This window comes from Triturus cristatus, chromosome 4_2 (genome assembly GCF_964204655.1).
Source record: "Triturus cristatus chromosome 4_2, aTriCri1.1, whole genome shotgun sequence".
Lineage (NCBI taxonomy): Eukaryota > Metazoa > Chordata > Amphibia > Caudata > Salamandridae > Triturus > Triturus cristatus.
In genome coordinates this window covers 795,029,490-795,048,719 of record NC_140586.1, presented here as the reverse complement: position 1 = coordinate 795,048,719, position 19,230 = coordinate 795,029,490, and the positions used below count along the sequence as shown (strand labels likewise).

Below are 19,230 nucleotides of genomic sequence, written 5' to 3'. Positions count from 1 at the left end.
AAGTTGGAATCCATCCAGTTGACTATGCGTTTTAAGCTCTCTTTAAATCTGAGGATGGGGGCAGAGAATGAGAAACGAGAACAGCAGTTGCATGTCATCCACGAAGGAGACTACATTCACTCCCCAGATTTCAATAGGCATGGTCAAAGGGGCTAGGTAAAGATTGGAAAGCAGCGGACTGAGTGCAGAACCCTTTTGCACCCCACAGACTAGGGTTATGGAAGAGGAAGAGAAAGGGTGAAGGAAAACCTACTGGGTGCTCTTCCAGGAAAGATCGAATTCAGGACAGAGCGTTGCCCTGCAAGCCAAGCATGCTTAGTCTATTCAACAAGGTGAAATGTGCCACTGTGTCAAATGTTGCTGACAAGTCTAACAGCACCATCATGGCAGAGACCCGGCTGTCCAGAGTTTCCCTTATGGACTAAGCTACCTCTAATAAGGCTGTGTCTGTGGTGTATCCAGCACAGAAGCCAGATTGAGTATGGTGAAACAGACTGTTTGGGTTAACAAATGAAGAAAGTTGGTGATTCACTAACTTTTACTAACTTTTCCAGGATCTTTGCAGGAGCAGGCAGCAGTGAGATGGGTCTAAAGTTGCTGAGCATGCTAGGGTTCGCATTGGGTTTCCTTACGAGCGGCAACAGGAAAGCCTGTTTCCAGATGCCAGGAAAAATACCACATCTCAGGGAGGCGTTCCATATCATATTGAGAGCCTGTGCAAGCAGTCTGAGTATTTGGGGAGGGCAACAGTCTCCAGAGAGCCAGATTTACATTGTAGCTATTCCTCCAGAGAATCGCCCTCCTATATAATGCAAAACTCAGAAAGAGCTGGCAAATGACTGGCAGGGGCGTCACTGGGTCTGCTGCTCTGACTTCTTTCGGGAATGTGGAATAGAGTTTTTGAATTTTATCATCAAAGCAATACGAGAGTCTAGTACAGAGAGCAGACAAAGGATAAAATGTGCTTTTAACCACTTCAGGGGAGATAAAGTACGTGACAATATTGAAAACTTTTCTAGAAGAATTGGCAGCAGTCTCAATATACAGCGTAAAAAGCTCTCTCATGGAATGCCACTTGAGTTTTCGGAATTTTGTGAGAGGCACCTTATAGGACTAATTGCCTCAGGGTTATAGGAACTTCTCTAACTGGGCTCAAACTTTTTACAATGGCTTTTCTCTGCTTGTAAGGCAGGGGAAACCAGGGAGCAGATGACTTAGATCTTTTGCCATACGCATTTTCAGGGAGTGGCAGAGGATCCAGTGCCTTTAAAATCTATTGATTAAATAGGATCGAGTAGCTATCAGGATTACCTGTGAATGTGGGGAGGGAAGATTGAAGATTGAAGATGCTAACTTTCTTGGGACTGTGAACCAGGGCTTCAAAGGCCTCCAAGGAACTATTAACAGATAGCACTTAGTTTCTCCTTCATCAGTATGGCTCAAAACCTGGGAATGACCGTACATGGGGGAAAAGCAAAAAGAAGCCCCCTTGTTAAAGAGCAGCTTAAGGCATCTATCTCCAAAAGCCTTTCTGGAAAAAAATCAGGAGCAAAATTTGGGAAGCAAAGCTAATGGCCCATATGCATAAAGATACACCACTGGAGTCCTGAACCTACTACGGACCTCCTGAAATATCAAATGTGACAGGCAAAAGTTCTGAGTTGAGGGGAAGATGTGATTTGGAGAGTCTGCTCGCAACTTGTCTTTGCCTCTCATGTGAAATACAGAGGGGGATAGAACTGATCCTCCACCCTTAGAAAGTTCTGAAGGCTTCCACCAGAACCTTGCAGCAAGTACCTCACTGAAAATTCACCAAGGCTTTTGTTTTAAAATTGTTTGTCCTCCACAGAATTGATTTGCCTTCCACCTTCTTTGAGAGTGTGGTAAGGCCTCTTAGAATGGCTGAAAGTTCCCTTCTTTTAGATGACTGGTCCTAGTCACCACATTAGAGAGTCAGGAACTGTAGCACATGGACGAGTTGACAATGGATCAGTGGACACTACAGTCATGGAGTGTAATAGCTGCCAGGTTTGGGACTTAACCCTGCGGCCCAAACTACCTGAAGACTGTGGGACTTGATTTTCAGTTCAGAGAGGGCAGAGCCCTATAAAGAGTTAATGGTCACTGAGGACTGTGTTGTGGCAAAATTAGCTGTTCAACTCTTTTACTTCACGATTCGCTTTGCACCCTTATTTCTGTCCCCTCACCATTGTAATTTTTCCCCTTAATTGGTTCCCTCAGTTTTCTGTCTCCCTTCTATCATGTACTGACCATTGCTTGTCATGGAATAGTCTTGCTTCATGTCTCAGCTATAGGTTTGCACCAACTCATGGCTTCTCTTGCAATTAGACTGTGATGACCAGAATCTGTTTTCCAACCTTGGTATGGCTTTTCCCTTTAAATTTGGCAACTATGGGTCTAGCTTCCAGAAGAAAGGGCTGCATCTCATCTTTAGTCTTTGGGCTAGTTTGCTGGTGTGCCTGGGGCTAGTTATAGCAACACTTCCTCCCAGGGCAAGTTTCCTGGTTTGTCTAGGGGCTAGTTTTATCAACATCTCCTACCACAATGGGTAGCAACACCCTTTTGACATTCTACTTACCTACTATAGTTCTGTTTTTTCTTCTTGACAGTGAGTTGTATTGTGCTGCTGCAACATTGTGCCATTCTGAACCTCAATGAGTTTCCCTGGGTTTGCTAACAACCAGCCTGCTGGGAATAAGTGTCTCTCTGACTCTGTATCTCTCTCTAATCCTTCCCTCCCTGTTCCCCTTTTTTACACAGGTCTGGTGCTCCCTACACTCCTGGAGATTGATACACCTCTAAGGAGAGAAGGTGAGAATAGTCTTGCTATTCCTCCAGCCAAATTCCTAGGGTGAATACAGAGATGTGTGTGGTCAGGACATTTAGAGGTGAAACAGTCAAAGGAAATGGATTCCCCCTTTCCAGATGAGAAGAAACCAAGCACCATTGGAAATACTGCCCAAAATATCTTGGATTTGGATTCGTTGATCAGTAATCCAATAGATCTCTTTGTCAGATATGCTTTTTGAGCATCTGCAAAGGTCTTGTCCCTGAACAGATACTAGGTTTGGAAGGAGACATCATCTCTAGTGGTGCATGACACACACCACTAGTGCCAATAGTTTTGAGAATACTTTTAGGGTGAATTTCAACTTGAAGAGGAGCAAGCTGATTGGAAATGAGATGTCAAATGAGATCACAAAAATGGGAATGTGATGAGAAGCATCCTTTAAGTCAAGGGAGCCATATATTTCCTACGAAAAACCAGAGGAATAATGGACAGTAGAGTGCACATCTTGAAATAAGTTGGGCTCACACACATATTCAAACCCTTCCAAATGATGATTAGGTGAAAACCTCTGGTAGATTTTGTACCCAGAAAAATGAGAGAACTTTCTCCCTTTACTATTCTTGTGGAGGAACCAAAGAGTTTACTTGTTTGCCCAGTGGAGTTGAATTCTTGACCAGATGGTCTCTTGTTTGCCCTTGGAATTTGGCCAGGAAGCTACCTGAATTTGATAGAATAGAAGCAAAATGTATCTTACCAATAAATCCATGATCCAACCTCTGCAGTGATGAAAGAAGTTTTGAATTTGACCATCAGCAGACCTTTTCAGGCTGTCCAGATAGCTAGAAATGATGGAAAGCTGTCATTGTGGGCTCTGTGGATTTTGAAAATAGACCCCACTGTTTGCCCCTGACATGAGAAGCACCCCCTTGAACCTGCCCAGAAGAAGTTAGCTCATGCTGATTTTTATAGTGCACTAATCACCCAAGAGTGTATACAGGTGTTCAGGAAGGTGTGTGGTCCCTAAGATGCTTAAAAGCCAGGTCTTCAGCTTCTTCCAGAACTCAAAAAGGAGGCTCTGATGAGTTGAGGGAGGATATTCCATATTTTGGGTGCAATGTAGGGGAATAAGCGGCCTCCAGTTATGCTTTATCGAATGTTGAGAGTGTGTACGAGTGAGAATGAGGCAGATGATAGGTGTTTGTGGGTTGGTGAAAGTGTATATGGCTGTTCAGGTATTCTGGTCCCGTGTTGTGTAGGACTTTGAATGTGTGCATCAGAAATTTGTATTGCCTGCGCTTGTGAGTGGGGAGCCTGTGAAGCTGTCTGAGGTGTAGTGTTATGTGGTTGCAGCATGGGAGGTGGAGTATGAGTCGTGTGGTGTTGTTCTGGACAGTCAGTAGACTATATATGAGTTGTTTGGAGCATCCGGCATGGAAAGTGTTGCAGAAGTCCAGCCTGCTGTTGATGAGTGCTTGCCTAAAAGCCCGTCTTGCATTCTGAGGCAACCATTTAAAACTTTTTGAAGCATTAGTAGGTTGTGAAAGCAGGAGGTGTACACTGCATTGACTTGAGCCGTCATGTTTAGCTTGTCGTCTAGGATGATCCTTAATTTCTTGTGTGATTTGTGGGTATGGGTGTTTGCTCTAGCTCTGACGGCCACTAGGTGGAGTCCCATGTGGAGGTCTTGTTGCTGAAGACCAATATTTGATTTTGAGCTTCAGGCAGTTGGTTCACATCCAGTTGGCTACAATAGTCATGCAGTTGGTGTAGTTGGTTCTGGTGGTGGTTGTCAGTCAGCCAAGGGAGAGGATGAGTTGGGTGTCATTGGCATAGGAGATGATGGTGATGTCTTGTGATTGGATGATGTTGGTGAGCGGTGTCATGTATACATTGAAAATGGTGAGGCTGAGTTACAATCCCTGTGGGACTGTGGGCATCTCAGTTTTTGGTCTCTGATGTAAAGAGTGGCAGCCTGACCTTTTGGGTTCTTCCAGTGATGAAGGAACAGATCAATTTGAGAATGGATCCTTTTATGCCAATCTTGTGGAGTCTTCTGATGAGGGTGTTGTGGGAGACAGTAGTGATGGCCACGGAGAAGTCAAGCAGGATGAGGGTGGCTGTTTCTCCTCAGTCCAGGAAGTTTTGAATGTCTTTGGCGGCTGCGATGAGTGCTGTTTCAGTGCTGTGGTTCTTTATGAATCCAGATTGAGTGTTGTGTAAGAGATAGTGAAGTTCAAGGTGAGTTGTCAGTTGCTTGTTGATGACCTTATCAATAACTTTGACTGGATAGGGGAGCAGGTAGAAGGGTCGGAGTTTGCTCAGTTGATTTGGGTTGACTGTGTGCTTCTTGAAGAGGGTGTTGATTTCTGCAAGTTTATATTCAGCTGGAAAAGTGGCAGATGTGATAGAAGTGTTGATGATGTGGGTTAGGGTGGTGCTGGTTGGTGTTGTTCCCAGGTTGTAGCCGTGGTGGAGGCATGTGTCCATTGGGGGCTCTGAGTGGATGGTCAGCATGATTACCGCTGTGTCATTTTTGATGAGGGTTTGTCCATTCAGTCAGGTGGCCGTCTTAGTTGGTTAGCAATGAGTTCTCTGGAGTTGGGTTGGTGTACAAAGTTGCTGTAGATGTTAGCAGTTATACAGTTTTGGAAGAAGTTGGCTAGGTTGTTATAGAGTAGTTGGGAGGAAGCAATGATATTGACAGTGAATGAGTGCGAGGTGAAATCCTTGACAAACAAGAAGATATTCTTGCAGCTGTTAAAACTTCCTTCAATGTAGTCCACTAGTGCTTTTTCTTGGTGTCTCCTATTTGCTGGTGATAGCGTCTGAGTGCAGCCTTGTAGATAGTTCTGTCGGTGGTGTCGTGGCTGGCTCTCCATTTTCTTTCTAGCTGTTTACAGCGTCTTTCGGTGTCTTTGAGGTCCTCTGTGTACCAGCTGGCCTGCTTGATTGATCTTCTGTGCTTGTTTGGTTTAATGGGTGTGAGGGAGTCCATTCAATTCTTTATCCAGCTGTTAAAGTTGTAGATGTCTTTGTTGAGGTTGTGTGTGGGGTGAGGTTGATCTATTTTGAGGGCACTGAGCCAGTCTGCTTCTGTGATTCTGCTCCAGCTGCGGCTTCGCATGCTGAACATGGTAGGGGTGTTGACTTGAGGTGTGTTGATTTAGAAGTTGATGATGGAGTGGTAAGCCCATGTGAGCAGTGTGCTTGAGTTGTATTTAGTGCTGTGGCTTGTGGTGAATGTGGGGTCCAGTGTGTGTCCTGTGGTGATTGTTGGTTCTGAAACAAGCTGGGTGAGTTTGATGTTGCTCATGTTTTCGAGGAGTGTGGTGGAGCTGGGGTATTTTAGACTTCTAGGGTGCTATGATGTCATTGGCTGTGCTGACGGGTGATGGGAGATTAAGGTCTCTTGCTTGGTTTCGTCTTTTAAAGACTGTTTTGGCAGGAAAAATGGCAATGTTACTTCCTGTCCAGATGGATGCTGGGAAATTCAGCGGTCACTTCCTGTGCAGGTGAAATCGGGGAGATCCAGTTATGCCACTTCCTTTGTTGATGGGTGAAGGGAAAAAAAAGGAGTGTGTTGTTTTCTTTTAAGTAAGCCTTATTGGAAGCAAACTTAAAGAATACAGAATCTTAGTAAACCTCAGTGAAGGGAAGAGCATGCTTCTAATTCTTGAATTAACTAATCCTTGCTAAGGAGATTACTTCGTAGAAAGGAGGGTGGAAGAGCAGCAACTTTTGGGATATATTCAATGTGCCATTGATTAGATAAGTGTTCTCACTTCTGCACCAGAAGTAACAGTCTTAGCCAACAGAGACTCAAAGGATAAATCCTTCAAATATGGTGCATGGAGCTCCATTCTTGGCAGAAGGTCAGTGCAGTCTGACTTACTAGTAGCAATGCAGACAAATGAGATTAAAAATCTTTAAATACACTTTGGGAAACAAAAAAAATACATTGACGATCTCATGGTGCCATACATCCGCCTGGTAAGTTTTTTTAAAAGATACCATCGACTTTCTTATCTAAGGGATCAGAGGGTTAAGCATCATTTAGGAAAATAGATTAATGAACTGCTAATTATGTAAATCAGAATATAAGCACTCCCACCCACAATGGATTCTCACTTTAATTCATACATAATAGCAGCATGCAGACTTCATTAAACTTGTGGCCAGTAATTCTTTAAAAACACAAGTCAGGCTATCAATTCGAGAGAATTAAATGGATATCTTGACAAGTACACATATATAGACAAGCATTTGCAGAGCAATAGGTCTTGCATTTGCGAGAGATTGAGCTATTATCTTTGTAAATGGCAATGCCTTTTATCTATGTGTTTTGAGAACCTGCAAGCAGTGCGTAAACACGCACTTTTACTGCCAGCCTTGCTTCTTGAAAGCAACAACTATAAGTACAAAGTGAGTGTTTGTTTTACGCACGGCTTGCAGGTTTTCAAAACACATAAATAATAGGCATTGTTTTTTACAATGCCAATAGCTTAAACTCTTGCAAATGCTAGACCTTTTGCATTGCAAATGCTTGTCAGATTCTGCCTTTGAGCCATCCCCTCCCCCAGCCTCCTGTCCTTCCCCAGACCAAGCCTCTATTTTATTGAAAACGATTGTCCCTTGTATGCTTCTTATTTCTTCCTGGTTGGGCATATTAGATAACCATGCACGAATCTCATATAATAAATAGAGTCAGTTCTCTTGGCTTGTGAAATTTGAATACACTGCTGTTTGTTCAGCAGCAATAACTAAACATGCTAATGCAACAACTCACACTTTTTCAAGCACAAATGTGCAAATACAGCAACCTATACTTTTTAAACACAAATGATGGCTATGTATGTGCAAATACAGCAACCAGTAATTCTTGAAGTCAGAACATCCAGAGTACATCTGAAGACACCACCTGCTTGGCAGCTGATGCATGCACATTGCTCACCTCACACTAAACATGGATACTCGCGGACCATGGACCAGCACAAACAGGCCTCCCACAGGTACAGCACATGGGTCTGGCTTGCGCAGCAGTGCATGTAATTCCTTTCCCCCACTAGCTGTTATCAATGCCCCAGGAAATCTTTCCATAACTGCCTCTGATTCTCCTCACATTTTGGAAGAATGTACCCAATGTAGTTCTGAAGAAGTGACCAAAGCTATTATAAAAGTAAAATCCGGCTCTCCTACAGACCCCTGCCACCAAGAATTCTTCCAATCATAGCCCCGGCGTTGTTAGACAGCCTCGTCGATTTATTTAACAAGTCATTGTCAAAATCGGAAGTTCCTACAATATGGAGAACTGCTAGAGTCAGGCCTATACTAAAAAAAACTATTGTAGACCCTGAAGCTTCTTTCCAATTATCGTCCAATATCGTTGCTCCCCCAATTCGGTAAGATGCTCGAGTCACTGGTCAATAAACAGCTCGTTGTCCATCTTGAGAGCCAGGGACTGCTAGACCCCTCACAAGCGAGTTTCAGGGCAGCCCATAGCACTGAAATAGCTCTGCTGGAAGTAACTGACAACATCAGACTGGCATTGGACAGGGGGCAGTCATCTATCCTCGTCCTGCTAGATCTATCAGCAGCGTTTGACACCATCTCTCACAGTATTCTTGAACGATGGCTCTGGGAGATTGGTGTCAGGGGAAAGGCTGTACAGTGGCTCAAAAATTATCTAACCGATCGTACTACGATTGTACAGGTGGGCAATACCATCTCGTGTAGTAGATCTGTCAGGATTGAAGTTCCACAGGGCTCTATTTTAGGCCCGACACTCTTCAACCTGAGTCAAATGCAAAAGCATTGACACCCTTTCATGAAGCTTTTGCATTTGACTTGTGAGGGACATCTAGTAACGACTAGTGGAACTGCAGCTTGATGTAATAATAATTTCAATGCTTTTGCATTTGACTCATGAGGGACATCTAGTAATGACTAGTTGAACTGCAGCTCTTTGTAGAATTATTTTGATATCGGATACTACAATATTCACTGCCCACTGCTAATCTCGTCCCACAATGCATTGCAGGGCCTTTGGTTGGGATTGTATTTTTGCCAATAACTGTGCTTGGGGTGGTCCTAAGAGGATGGGACCACCACCAAATTGTTCAAGAAGATGTGCTTTTTGTTTTCAAGGCATCTGATTGGTTCTCTCCCTAAGTTAGGATGGATCCCAAAATCATCACCTCTCTCACTGCATGCTAATTTATCATTTTCACTTTGGAGAAATGACTATATGCATTTTAGCATATAAAAACAGAGATATCTATTTTATCATAACTTGCACTGTGCAAGATGCTGTTTGCAATTATTGCTCAGAGCAGCCAAGCACACAGTGTTAACAGCTGTGCACTATTACAAAGGTTTGTGTAGCTGAGTGTAGTTCAAAGTGTACTTCGCGTAACTACGTGTAGTGCTACTACGCAAACTACGCCCAGGGTTAGTTAAGGAGCCCCTCAGAGGTAACAAACTAAAATCCTTGGTTTAAGACTTTTGTATTGAGAAAGTATATTGGTAAAACATAGAAAACAGCACTATAAGAGCAGCAGCAGTGAGAACTTCAGTCGGTTTGTAGGAAACATAAGACCACTCTGTCACGGATGGTGCAGCAATATCACGGATTCCGGCAGCTAAATGCTTATTTCCAGCTATGCTCTCAGTAATGGTCAAGCAGAGAGCAAAAAATAAAGGCACGCACGCACATAGCCACTTACACAAGCGCTAAAACACCTGGGTTAATAAATTTTTAAAAAGCAGAAAAGGTAGAAGGAAAGAGAACAAGCTGTAGCCTGGTAACTGACGAGGAGGGAGGGGAAGAAGGGAGGGGGTAGTAGAAGGGAGGGGGTAGTGAGAGCAGAGCGCAGGGGGTGGAGGAGCATAGAAGGAAAGAGAACAAGCTGTAGTCCGGTAACTGACCAGGAGGGAGGGGGAGAAGGGAGGGGGTAGTGAGAGCAGAGAGCAGGGGTGGAGGAGCATAGAAATAAAAGTGATTTGCGCGCTGTAAGAGTTGTAAGGCTTAATGAGCCATGACAGAATGTCAGATGGCGGCTCTGTGCGTAACCGCGCGCGTAACCGCAAGCTTGAGGCCAGCAAAAGCGTGTGGTTGGACTTTTAAAAGCCCACTTACTAAATGTCTCGCCAGCGCATCGCATGCGCTGGCTCAGGCGAGACCTAAAATTGACTTGCACAAGCATCACAGCAATGAGTGGTTAACCCACGCTGCTACTTTAGAGGCATCTCCGCCCGCAGTCTTGCTGTTTACGCGGCAGCACTGGTTCCATAAAGAACAAAGTTTATCCCAAACAATCCTTGGCGCTTGGCTCACCGGCAGGCAGGGGCTGTGCCTTGCACACCTTTTGCACTGGGAGTGGACAACTACTCTTACTGTACTCAAACACACTGGATAGTTAACCCCCTCGCCAGCCAGAAACCTGCCTTCAAGGTGGAAGGCGAGGAACCAGCGCGAAATGCACATTTCGGAACATGCAAGGTGGTGTTTATTTGTAAATTTAAATTTAAAAAAAGAGATGGTTTTGGTTGAGCCGCGTGAAACGAGACACGCAGCTGCCATTTTTAAGAAAGTAAATGAAAAAAAAAATGAAGAGTTGGGTGAGCCTCACCTTCCCGCCAGTATAAGTACTTCATATAAATGAGACCTGATTTTTTTAAAATTAAGACAGCGCCTGCCTTGCGGGCGTCAGTGCAGTGGGTGAGGGGAAACGCCCATATTTACAAAGTTATAGCGCAACGACAAAGCCACACATAGCGTAAGGAGGGAGGGGAAGCAAAAATTACCCCCGAGGCTGCAATGAATCTGTGAAGTAAGCAACACAAAAAGCACTGGCAAAGCCAATAGGTGTAGTTTGCACGTTTAAACAAGTAGTCCATAAATATACATTTATAAAACTACCGTGTAAGAAAACTGTAGTTGGCCGGTGCGCCCACACTATGAAACCGGAAGTGAAGTATCCGGAGCACCACCATTAAGGACTTAGGAAATATAAGTGACACAGGCGTGAGCGAATTGAAGCAAAAGGCAGTATTACACGCTGTATAGGGAGATTACAGGAGGTCAAGCAACAGTGCATGCGCACTGTAGGCTCGACCTAAAAAATACACCAGAAAATACTCACGTCAATTGTTACATTAATGGCAGAACGCATTAACATTGTTATTCATATACGCAAAATAATCATCACCGAGGCAGGGTTTGGTGGATTTTTTTAAATCTTGGAGTACCATAGAGAATTAACTGGTTACTTTAATTATCCTGTGTATGTTCATTGTTTTCACTTTCACGATGTCCATTTAACAGAGAACAGCCCTCCATCTTTTAAAATGCATGAACAACCCTTCAAAACTTTTTTTTCAAGAAAACTTTTCCAAGTATCAGAAGAGACGGATATTTTGTTGGATATTTTTTTAGATTTTCTAACTTTGGATAATTTTAATAATATTACACATTTTTAAAATAAATTGCATACATTTTACACAGAAAACCTTCCAAAGCCTGACAGGCCCTGAGAATTCCTCTCAGTATTCCAATCTGCATCTAGGTTTATATTTAACATTGGTAGAAGTCCAATGCTGAACTGGGATTAAGTACAGGAGGGTCTTATATTTTCTCAATCACCCTTCTCTCCTTCAGTCCTACTTAGCTGTTTTTACAAGAAACACGTTCATCATATGATTAGTAAGGTTAGGTAGTGAATAAAGAGCAATCAACATTTGTGTGGCGTTATAACAAAAAGCATTTTGAGTTGGGGATGCATCAAAAAAGTGATTTTTCTTTATTTGATCTAACAGCAACTTTGCATCCACGTGTATGACACACAACTCAGACACCCTCTTGCAATCTGAGTGCAACATAAAGGGTAGAAAGGCTCCTCCAGTTTCTATCCAGAGGTTTCAATGCACTCCCTCATGTTGTTGTTCCACCGCAAGTATTCCTAGTGAAATTCCCACAGATGCCAGTGCAGCTGGGAATGGAGACTAGAGGCACCAGTAACTCTGGCCGAACTGGCACTGTTCCAGCGTCAAGACCTGTCCTTGGTCATTCAGCTTGGTAATCATGGGAGGATCATTTAGCCAGGGATCCAATCCCTATTGTCCTCTGCCTGTGGTGAATGGACACAGAGACGAGAACTGGTGAGAAGCTTCCTCTAACCGACTGCTCCACATGGTCTTGGTCTGGAGGGGTTCTTCCAACGTGGCCCCACTGGAGACTGAAAGACTGATTTAGTCTCATCCTTAAAAAGTAGGCAGGGAAATTATTCCCACAAATATATTGTTGGGAAACATATACTTTGATGACATTGGTGAATGTGAATCTGCCCTCTGAGGATTGCTTCTTATTGAGGAGGGAGGACAGCGTGGTCTATGTTCCACTCATCAAACCATTGAAGGGCGCGGTCAGGTGTGGATAATATGTATAAGAAAATTATTATGTACAAGATATTTGAGGTGTTATCAGTGAAGGGGATCATGGCTGTCTAGATCAGGTTACAGTTGCAGAGGGTGTCTGATGGTGACAAGGGTTGTCTCACAGAGCAACTGCCATCAGGAGAGCTTATAAAGAGTCAACATGCACGTGACTCGATGGACATTACGCGGTAATGTAAAATAACAGAAATACATTTGGTAGTCATGGGTAGCACAGGCCAGCAAGGGCCATGTGTGACTATTTTGGCTGGCTACTGATTACTTGTGGCTCTTTCCCATGCTGATTATTCTCTATAGCTTTTATGGACTGTAGAATCCTTTCTTTTTCAACTTGTATAAAATGTAATGTTTTATCTATCATGCACATTGTTACTTATTTTTTCAGCGGTATGTAAAGAAGCAGGACTGCCTCCAATTGTGCCCTTTGTCTTTCCTACATCAGTGGTCAGCCCTGTTCAAAATTGTTTATACACTTTCTCAAATTAGATTTCATTAAAAAAATGTAAATCATGGTTTATTGCCAGCTTCTGATTTATATGCTGTTCCTTTTTTGTCCTTGTAGGGTTATGACAGTGCTTGTGGCTTTTTAAAATTTCACGATGTTCTGGACCAAGAGGACTGTGTGCTCATCCAGGTGTTGAAGAAGCAGGGAGGCATTCCCTTTGTGAAGACAAACATCCCACAGGCGTTGATAAAGTAATTATCTGCGTTTATATCCAATGGCTTTTTTATAAGTATGAAGAAATAAGTGGTGCATGCCCAACTGTTGATGCTTTTGCACTCCTTTGTTCAACCTGGATGCAGAAAAAACAGCTCTGGGAAAGAGAATTGCTCCATCCACCTGCAGGTTTTCATCTATTCTTTAACGATGCCAAGGCTTGAAAGATCCCTTAGGTTGGTCACAGTGAGGTACATAGCAGTGCTCCAAGAGCCCAGATCAATCTCACACCACTCTTCTTGACAGTCAAGCTGAACTGACTAATCAAATGTGCCTTGCTAGATCTCCAGTTGTCATTCAGTACATTGCTTTAAATATTTTCCTCATTGTTTTCATAAACTACTGGAGCAAACTAGGAGCCACTTCAAACAATTTCTAAATGGTGGTGTTACAGAAGATGAGTTAAAATATAAACAGCAGCTTCAATGTAAAGTAATCAAGGGAAGTTGGAGTCTGTATATCAGAAAGAAGGCAGGCCAAAGACATATTTGAATCTGTGTGTCTCCTCTGAAATCCTAAACCAGAAAAAATGGGTTATGGAGAGAATTAACTGAATAATAAAGATAGCAAGTTGCAAAGATAGGTGCCTTGAGAACTAAATTATCAGCCACCAACATTTTCTTTCTTTTCGGCCAACCTCAAGATGTTTTGCTTGGCAGCCCTTAGGGCAACCCTTAGGGCACACTGTCCTTGTTTGTGCAATGGTGCACCTTTAAGTAGGTGCACCAGATGCAAACAGGAACAGTACACCCTATTAGAATTAATACAGTGCCCCCATGGCAGCCACAAACGTGTGCTGGCCTGGGGACAATGGATTCAGTGAAATGCTGTGCGGTTGCTTCAAAGCTTCTCTGTGTTTCTCTGTGCAGATGGCAACCTGACTGCACTTTAAGGAGTAGTTAGAGATCCACCTGCAGTTGGATGCAGTGATTGACTCTACCTGCCTGCAGGGGAACATCTGGGGGTTCATGGTACCTCCTTTCTCCCCTCCATAGGTCTGCTCTCAGGGAATACACGGAGACCCCTTCGACAAAACCCAACTTCGCCACTTGTATGACCACAGTAGCCACCTGAATGAGATACAACTGCTTCAAGCTCAACTCTGACAAGAGTGAAGTAGTGGTCTTTGGAAGAAAAACCTCTGCTTGGGATTCTATCTTGTGGCTGGCAGACCTCGGCTTCAGACCTAACACCACCACCCATGCCATAAACTTAGAAATCATCCTAGACATCAAGCTCGTCGTGACAGCCCAAGTAAACATGGTGACCCCCACCTGCTTCCACATCCTGAGGATGCTGCGAAAAATCTTCAAGTGGCTAACAGTGAACATCAAGACATTCTTCAGACAGGTCCTGATAACCAGCAGACTTGATTATGGTAACACACTCTATGGAGGAGTCAACAAACAGCTCCTGAACAGGCTCCAAACCATCTAAATGCTGCAGTATGACTTATCCTAAACCTACCTCGACACACAGACATCACCCCACACCTCAAGGAACTTTACTGGCTCCCCATTCACTAGCACACTCAATTCAGACTATTCACATTCACATACAAAGCACTATGCAACACAAGACCCACCAACCTCAACACCTGCGTACACTTCCACCAGCCTCTCAGGGACCTCTGCTCAGCCAGACTCACACTAGCACATGTTCCCCGCATACACAAATACTGATCCAGAGGCCCCTGCTTCTCGCATTTCTCCTCCAAAGCATGACCCCCACAACACATCAGAGCCTCTTCATCGTTTTTCGAGTTTTGCAAGAAGCTGAAGACCTGGCTCTTCAAATGAGATCCCTAGGGAGAGAGCCGTCTTGCCACCTGCAATGTGCCTGGGTACTCTCATGGGTGATTACTGCAATACAACATAACATGACATAATGCACCACCTTTTTGTGGCACCCTTAGGTGCATATTTGCCTCTGTGCCCACGACCATAAAACGGGGTGGGTGCAGGGGCGAAGTGTGAAGAATTGAGCTACTGGTTCTGGTGGGTGAAAACCAACTCAAGCAGAAACCTCAATTCTTGTCAGGGTGAAAACAAGCTAACTCCAAATTATTATGTGTTTAACCCTAAGGTAGCTTGGCACAAAAGCAGTCAGGCTTAACTTAGATTCAATGTGTGAAGAATATATGCAGTACCTAAACAGCAATGAAGGTAAAACACAACACCAGAAAAACCCCACACCAATTTAGAAAAATAGAGTACATTTGATTAAATTATGGGTCACTAAAACAACAAAAATCCAATCAGTAGAATTGGAGATATGGAGTTTTTACGGGTTTTGAAAAAATCAAGCACTAAGAAGGAAAAATCTCCAACCCCGTCATCTGGTCGTATGAGGCCGAGGCTAAATCGCATTTTCAGGCTGACCACGATAGAGGATACTGTATTGAGTTCAGTCCCCCTTATCTTGTGGCCCGGGCATCATGATATGGAGTCCTTGCGTCGGACTGTGCGAGCTGGCATTAAGGAGTCATCGACAAGGATATTCAATACGAGGTCCAGCATGGAGATGCGTTGTGTGTGCAGTGCAAGACCTTGAGTAATCATCAAGGATGCCATCAACAGGAGTTTGCGAGGACTTTTGCCAGGCTGCTTCATCTCTGAGAACAAGATGCATTGTGCTGGGCCAATGCCAGGCATGAGCTTGGTTGCAGTGCGTTGAGATGCGAGGAGCTGCGTCGATGTGGATGAAAGTCTATTATGTCTCTGTGGCTTTGAACAAGGTGCCAGCCGATTGACTCTGAGATTTCATGGAGTTCTGGTTCCACACAGGCAGGCTAGATTCAGAAGGAAAGCTCACAGAAGCCTTATAGTCCTGGTGCAGCAACAGCAGACCTTGGACAGCAAAGCATTTCTTGGTTAGCAAAGCAGAGCTGTGCAGTCCTTCTTCCTGGCAAAGCATACAGGTCCAGAAGTGATTTAAAGCGTTGGATCTGTTTATAATTGGTGCCCACTTTGAAGTGGGGGAAGCTTCTAGATACCTCCCCCTCCAGAGGTGTCTGGATTTTCCCTCCTCGCTGCTCTGGCCCGAGCTTGACTGGAGACACAAAAGACTAGTGTGAAAACCTTTGCGAGTGTGCTAAGGCAAAGTCTTCGTGATGTTCAAGTGTGGCAGGTGTCAGCTCCTCCACCTCATCTGAACAGTGATGGTACAGCCTTACACACCTATTCCTCTTTTGTCTCAATGCCTAGGAGTAATATACAAAGACCAACTGCCTGTTACACCTAGTCATGCGACATAGAATACAGGAACCAAATAGTCAGGACAAGAAAATGCCAACTTTCTAAAAAGGGAATTTTCAGAATTGTAACTTAAAATCCAGCTTTGACCAGAAAGCCTATTGCAATTATATCATGGCACACAAATCCAAATCCATTTACATTCTTAGTCTTTATTTTTCTTCTGTTTAGTTGTCCAGCCAACACATGTTTTGTCGTTTGGATTTGTGTGCCATGATATAATTGCAATAGGCTTTGATACTGTCTTTTGTGTGTGCTTGGGCAGCGTGTTGATTTAGACAGATTTCTTGGAATCGTATTGAAGGGGTTCTGGTGGTTTCCTCTCCCTTAGAGTACCACGCCTGGATAGACTTGGTTTGGAAACATCTGTAAAGAGTGAGCGCCAACTCCACACGGTTGTCACATCACCCGTCACGTAGTTTCTCTAATTTGCTCTGTTCTGTAGGTTGGCTTATAGTTCCTTCAGTAGCAGGGTAAAATTGTATGTTTTAATCTTGTAGGTGCCAATGCTTGAAGGAATGAAGCATTTATCATTTCTTTTATTTCTCAGCACAGAAAGGAGGTGGTATCTATTATTGTAGGGAACAAACATGGTTCTAGAAGCATTGTGAAGCTTTCAACTTGCCTGACAGTTTAGGTACTTGTTTGAGGATCAATGTTGAAAAGAAGGGATAGATGTTTTACTATAATTCAGTTTCATCGACTTATCAAAATGATTACTTTGTTCTTTGAGATATACAGGCCCAAATCTCAAGGATCTAGTTTTCAAAAAAAGACAGCAGGTGCTTGCACTGTTGATTTGGGGCACCTTGAGAACATCTGTCTTCAACACTTCTCTGAATATTTTTAGTAGCACTGTAGTTTGGTTGATCCCCAGATTAGCCAATCAGTATAATCAGCTTTCTTGTCTTTTGTACTCTGCTATGGTACTCCCTCTGATTAGATTCATAAGCTTCTCAGTTGCTGCCAGAGGTTTTCTCCAGCATTGTTCAAAATTTAGACCCAATCGTTTCATGTTGCCCATGGTTGTAGTGTACCACTTATTGCTTCCTTCCTTGCTGATTTTGTGTGTTATTTCTATAGGAGAGCTTAGCCAAAAGGCAGTGGAGTGGTGGAGAAGGCTAAAGACACACATAAAGTTAATGAGTGATAGAAGAGATAGCCGATTTGTGAGTGGTTAATGCATTATGATGTAGTATTCTTTAAAGAGGTACATATTCAGCTCTTTCCTGAATTCGAGCTGGGTTGGGTCAATATAATCGAAATAGGGATGTTGTTCCAGACCGTGGGTGGATAGATGAAAAAGATCTGCTGCCTTGATTTGTCTTCTTTTTTACACGTCTTTGTCTGAGGTCTGATGGTGTCCAGGCTGTGGGTGTTGCCAGAACCACCAAACAGGGTGTGCTTATCTGCAAGTTAAGCGGGGGTGCTAGTCGTGGTGGCTTTCTAAATCACGGAGCTGGTTTTGAAAATTGCATGGGCCGACAAGAGTAGCCAACGGAGTTCCACCAGGATGGGGGTGAAGCATATACTATGCCCTTAAGTTGTGCTAGTGTGGAGTATGGGAGGCCAGCAGGACATTATCAAAATCTAAATATGAGTGAACGAGGGCTTGAACAGTAGTTCTGAAGGGATTCTTGAAAGAAACAGTTTTTCTTTGTTTAGAAGAGAGAGCTGTTACCAAGCCGTCTTTATTTTTTGACAATGTACTCTATGAAGGTGAGGCTAGAGTCCAGGGTGAGCCCAAGTGACTTGACATTTGATGAAAATAGTGGTTTGAGCCCATCAAGGTTCATGTCACTGAGACAGTTTTGTACTGTTTCTTGTTCTTGGCAAATAACATCAACTCTGTCTCGGTTGGGTTGAGCTTCAGGTAGGTGTTGGACATCCAGGTATCGATGATATGCAAGCACTGTTTTAGACATTGGATATTTAAAGCAAAGGAGCCATTCAAGCAGGCTTATGAATCATCAGTGCATTGTTGAATCTTGATGCTATTATCTGTGAGAAGTTATATTAGAAAACAATGGTTCACGAGGAATTTAATCACCAAAATAGACAAAGAAAACTTGCTTCTCGTAGTAGAAGACTGAGAGTATATCTACTTTATTCAATACCAAGACATACAATATAGGCAGATATATTTTGCAATTAATTTATTTATTGCATATTGTATTATCAAAATATGTTTAATACTGTAAAAGATCCAGTGTTCATGCTTGTGGTGAAGAAAAGTGCAGTGAGGAGAGAAGGTATAAAAACAAAGTGCATCGCAATTAAAGACATATGACTCCGATATTGGTTGTTTTAACAGTATGCTGGGTGTCTAAATAGGTCTATTGTCACTTCTCGTAGTAGAAGACTAAGAGTATATCTACTTTGTTCAAAACCAAGACATACAATATAGGTAAATCTATTTTGCAATTAATTTATTTATTGCATATTGTATTATGAAAATACATTTAATACTGTAAATAATTCAGTACTCTCGCTTGTGGTGAAGAAAATGACAAAACTCCAAACTTCCAAGAAGACTTATGGGTGAAAGAGCGGACACGGTGTCGCTGAGACTGCAGTAAAATGTTGCCCACTGCAACCTCTTCAGCATCTGAGACTGGCATCTGTCTGCTTTTCCGTCCAGACTGTGGTACCATTGCATGCTGCATAAATACACAGCCTCCATCTGCTTTGTGTCTTTTTGTTTCTACCTTTCCATGCCATAATAGAGATCTAGGAAGAGATCTACATTTACTTATCAGAAACATGGCATGCCATTGAACCTGGTAGGAGCTCAATGTCTCAGTGATCGTTGGAAACTGTTATTTAGATTTCGAAATTTAGGGCGAGATTTTCAAAAATGACATGCAACGCAGTGCAGCACCCAAAGAGGCTGTGCTGTGTTGTGTGATACGGGGGGAACAGGAAAGGACCATATCTACAGAGATATGGCTCTCTCCTTAGTGCCGGTGCATGGTTTATTTGTTAGGCTCACGCAC

General features: G+C 43.3%; 2 protein-coding genes across 10 annotated transcripts in view; one reads left to right on the top strand and one right to left on the bottom strand.

Annotated features, from left to right (window-relative positions):
* LOC146835058 (vitamin D3 hydroxylase-associated protein-like) overlaps window positions 1-19,230 on the top strand; it is a 686,483-nt gene that overhangs the window by 219,290 nt on the left and 447,963 nt on the right. The window contains exon 4 of the mRNA XM_085602724.1: window positions 12,825-12,958. Coding sequence (XP_085458850.1) covers window positions 12,825-12,958 — 134 coding nt within the window. The remainder of the gene's footprint in view (window positions 1-12,824; window positions 12,959-19,230) is intronic.
* Window positions 1-19,230, bottom strand: part of LOC146835059 (uncharacterized) — a 505,671-nt gene that overhangs the window by 467,029 nt on the left and 19,412 nt on the right. The gene's annotated exons all lie outside the window — the stretch shown is intronic.